This window comes from Acyrthosiphon pisum, chromosome X (assembly GCF_005508785.2).
Source record: "Acyrthosiphon pisum isolate AL4f chromosome X, pea_aphid_22Mar2018_4r6ur, whole genome shotgun sequence".
Lineage (NCBI taxonomy): Eukaryota > Metazoa > Arthropoda > Insecta > Hemiptera > Aphididae > Acyrthosiphon > Acyrthosiphon pisum.
In genome coordinates this window covers 81,790,887-81,793,429 of record NC_042493.1, presented here as the reverse complement: position 1 = coordinate 81,793,429, position 2,543 = coordinate 81,790,887, and the positions used below count along the sequence as shown (strand labels likewise).

Here is a 2,543-nt window from a genome sequence, read left to right as displayed (position 1 = left end):
ATACATGAATAATTTTGTTTTTTTTTTTTTATAATATAACGGTTACTATAACATCAATTTTAAACCAATAATTATTATTATTATAGCTTCAAAACCCATGGCACCCATTTATAAACAAAAATGTCCGTATGAAATATCAAAATCCCTGTTTGGCCAAGTTGGTAGTTTTTTCGTGCAATTAGATCATTAAGCGGAAAAAATATACTTCCAGAAATCCAATTTTATTTCGAAAAAAACATAACAATTTCTCCGCTTTTTGTGTGTTTTGTTGGAAGCGATTTTTTTTTTAGTAATTAGCCGTCGTTTATCTTAAATTACATAAAGCGTTTGGGGAACTCGCACACACTAATTATCAGTCACTACATACATAGATATAGTACTAACGACGGATGTATAATATTTCCTAAATCCGACTCCTTCAAAATGGTTGACTTCAACAGTCTTAACTTTTAATTTTTATCAAACATATAATATAAAACAAGCTAAAAAAAATTTCGGGGGTGCACGTGCCCCCAGTGCCCACCCCCTGACTACGGAACTGCAGTGGTGTATTTTCGAGGGTGGACCCTGTCTTGACCCCCAGAATGGAATAATTTGGAATAATATAATTATTAATTCATAATTCATATGTATTTTTATAGTATTATACACTTAGGTGCTTACTTTTTAGATCCCCCCTAAAAAATTTGAAAATACGACACTGTATGTAAGTGTAATTGTGTAAACGATCCAAAGCCTAGTCGATCGCACTCATAATACATAATATATTATCATTCTATACCCAATGATGTGCACCCCGAAAACAATTTTTTTAATTTTGCATTCAAAAGGGGGGCTCATGAAAAACGAATATTATTTTATTTGTGTAAATGATTACAAAAAAGAAAACAGTTATTTTAGTTACGCCAATTGGATATAATTTTAGACCAATATTTCACATAATATTATGTGGCTCTAATAAATATATCTCGGTAAAAAAGTTCCTATCCGCCCATGTACCTACATTCGTCATATCTTCGGCCACCCAAATTTGAAAATTTCCATAGTATTATAATAATATTCAACAGATACTTTGCATTCTTACAATCATAAACTATTAACTAAGCAGTATAACTTTCCCGGACATTGAAGAAAACAATGGATTTTAAAATTATAATTTTTACATTTCCCAAATTTCCCTAATTTTCCCGTAACCTTTAGGTATTAATGTACAATGTACTATATACAATATACATATAATATATAATATACATTTTATACATTTATAATAGTTTATATAATATATAATACAGCTTACTGATTATTTTAATATCTCGTATAATCTTATCTTACTATTTAATATTACTGAAAAATAAATAATTATACTATAATATTATATGGATAGCAATTTGCTGAGTGGTATAGCAAACAATCTACAATGCCTTTGCCGTATTTAATTGGCATACCATTTGGTTGGCTGTTGCTTGGCACATTTCAATATTATGTGTGTATTGTCATTTTGGGTGACAGTTTCTTAGACCCATGGTATTTCACGTGTGCTTGGATAGTGGAATTAATTTCTACGCTCCCCGTTATTATGATTATCACGATCATCAAATGTTTGTACGTCCAAGTGGTAAGTGTGCAACATTATTATTTATGCATTCAAATTATTTCGGTTTAATAAACATTATATTTGTTATGTCAAGGTTGTAAACAGAATGAAATAATTCAAAAGTTATGCTTTAATAATATATAGGCATTATATAAATTATCTAAAAAAATTGTTTGAATTTTAATTATTTTCATTTAAAAAAAGTAAATCTCTGATGAGAACATATTAATATTATATTATAGTAGGTACTTATAGTTTATACTTATATTATATATTAGATTGATAAATTTATATATTTAAAAAAAATATATGTTTTTTTAAGATTATTTTATTAGGTTAGGTTATAGGTTAACAACTTCAAAAATATATTATGTACGGAGTGATCCACTTAACGAAAAACTCTCATCATAAGAGTCACCCTGATGGCCTGTAAATGTAAGCTGTGTGTATAAAAATACCTTGATCCACAAATTGATTTTTAGTTTTAAGACTATAAGAGTTTATAATATATTTAAATATACCTAATTTTTAATTATTTAAACTAAAGTAACTATAATAACTGGTGAGTACTGAGTAGCTATACGGTGTGTTCAGCGAAAAAGGTAACACGAAATATTTCGAACGGACACCAAATTTATTTTGGAATTTTTTTTACTGCATTAAGGGCTTAATTTCTGAATCCCAACCTTAAGTGCCTCCAATGGGCGGCTTCTTATCTCCAGCCACTCAAGCCACGACACCTCCATCACATGCACTTATTGTAAAACAACATTTACAGATTGTGTATATTTAAATAAACGTTAAAAAAAAAAAAAGGACTTAATTTAATTACACCCATTTTTTATAAACAATTTTCCAAACCATTTATTTTTTCGAATTATTGTACACTATTTTTGACTTTGAATTATTTGAATTTTTAAGCCTTTTGACTAATTAAGTTTTTATAAAA

General features: G+C 28.1%; 1 protein-coding gene across 2 annotated transcripts in view; it reads left to right on the top strand.

Annotated features, from left to right (window-relative positions):
• Positions 1–1,394: 1,394 nt before the first annotated feature.
• Positions 1,395–2,543, top strand: part of LOC100573626 — a 6,655-nt gene continuing 5,506 nt past the window's right edge. For both annotated transcript variants that reach the window (XM_003243483.3, XM_016803228.2), the window contains exon 1: positions 1,395–1,615. In XM_003243483.3, the coding sequence (XP_003243531.1) occupies positions 1,418–1,615 (198 nt within the window). In that variant the 5' untranslated portion in view covers positions 1,395–1,417. The remainder of the gene's footprint in view (positions 1,616–2,543) is intronic.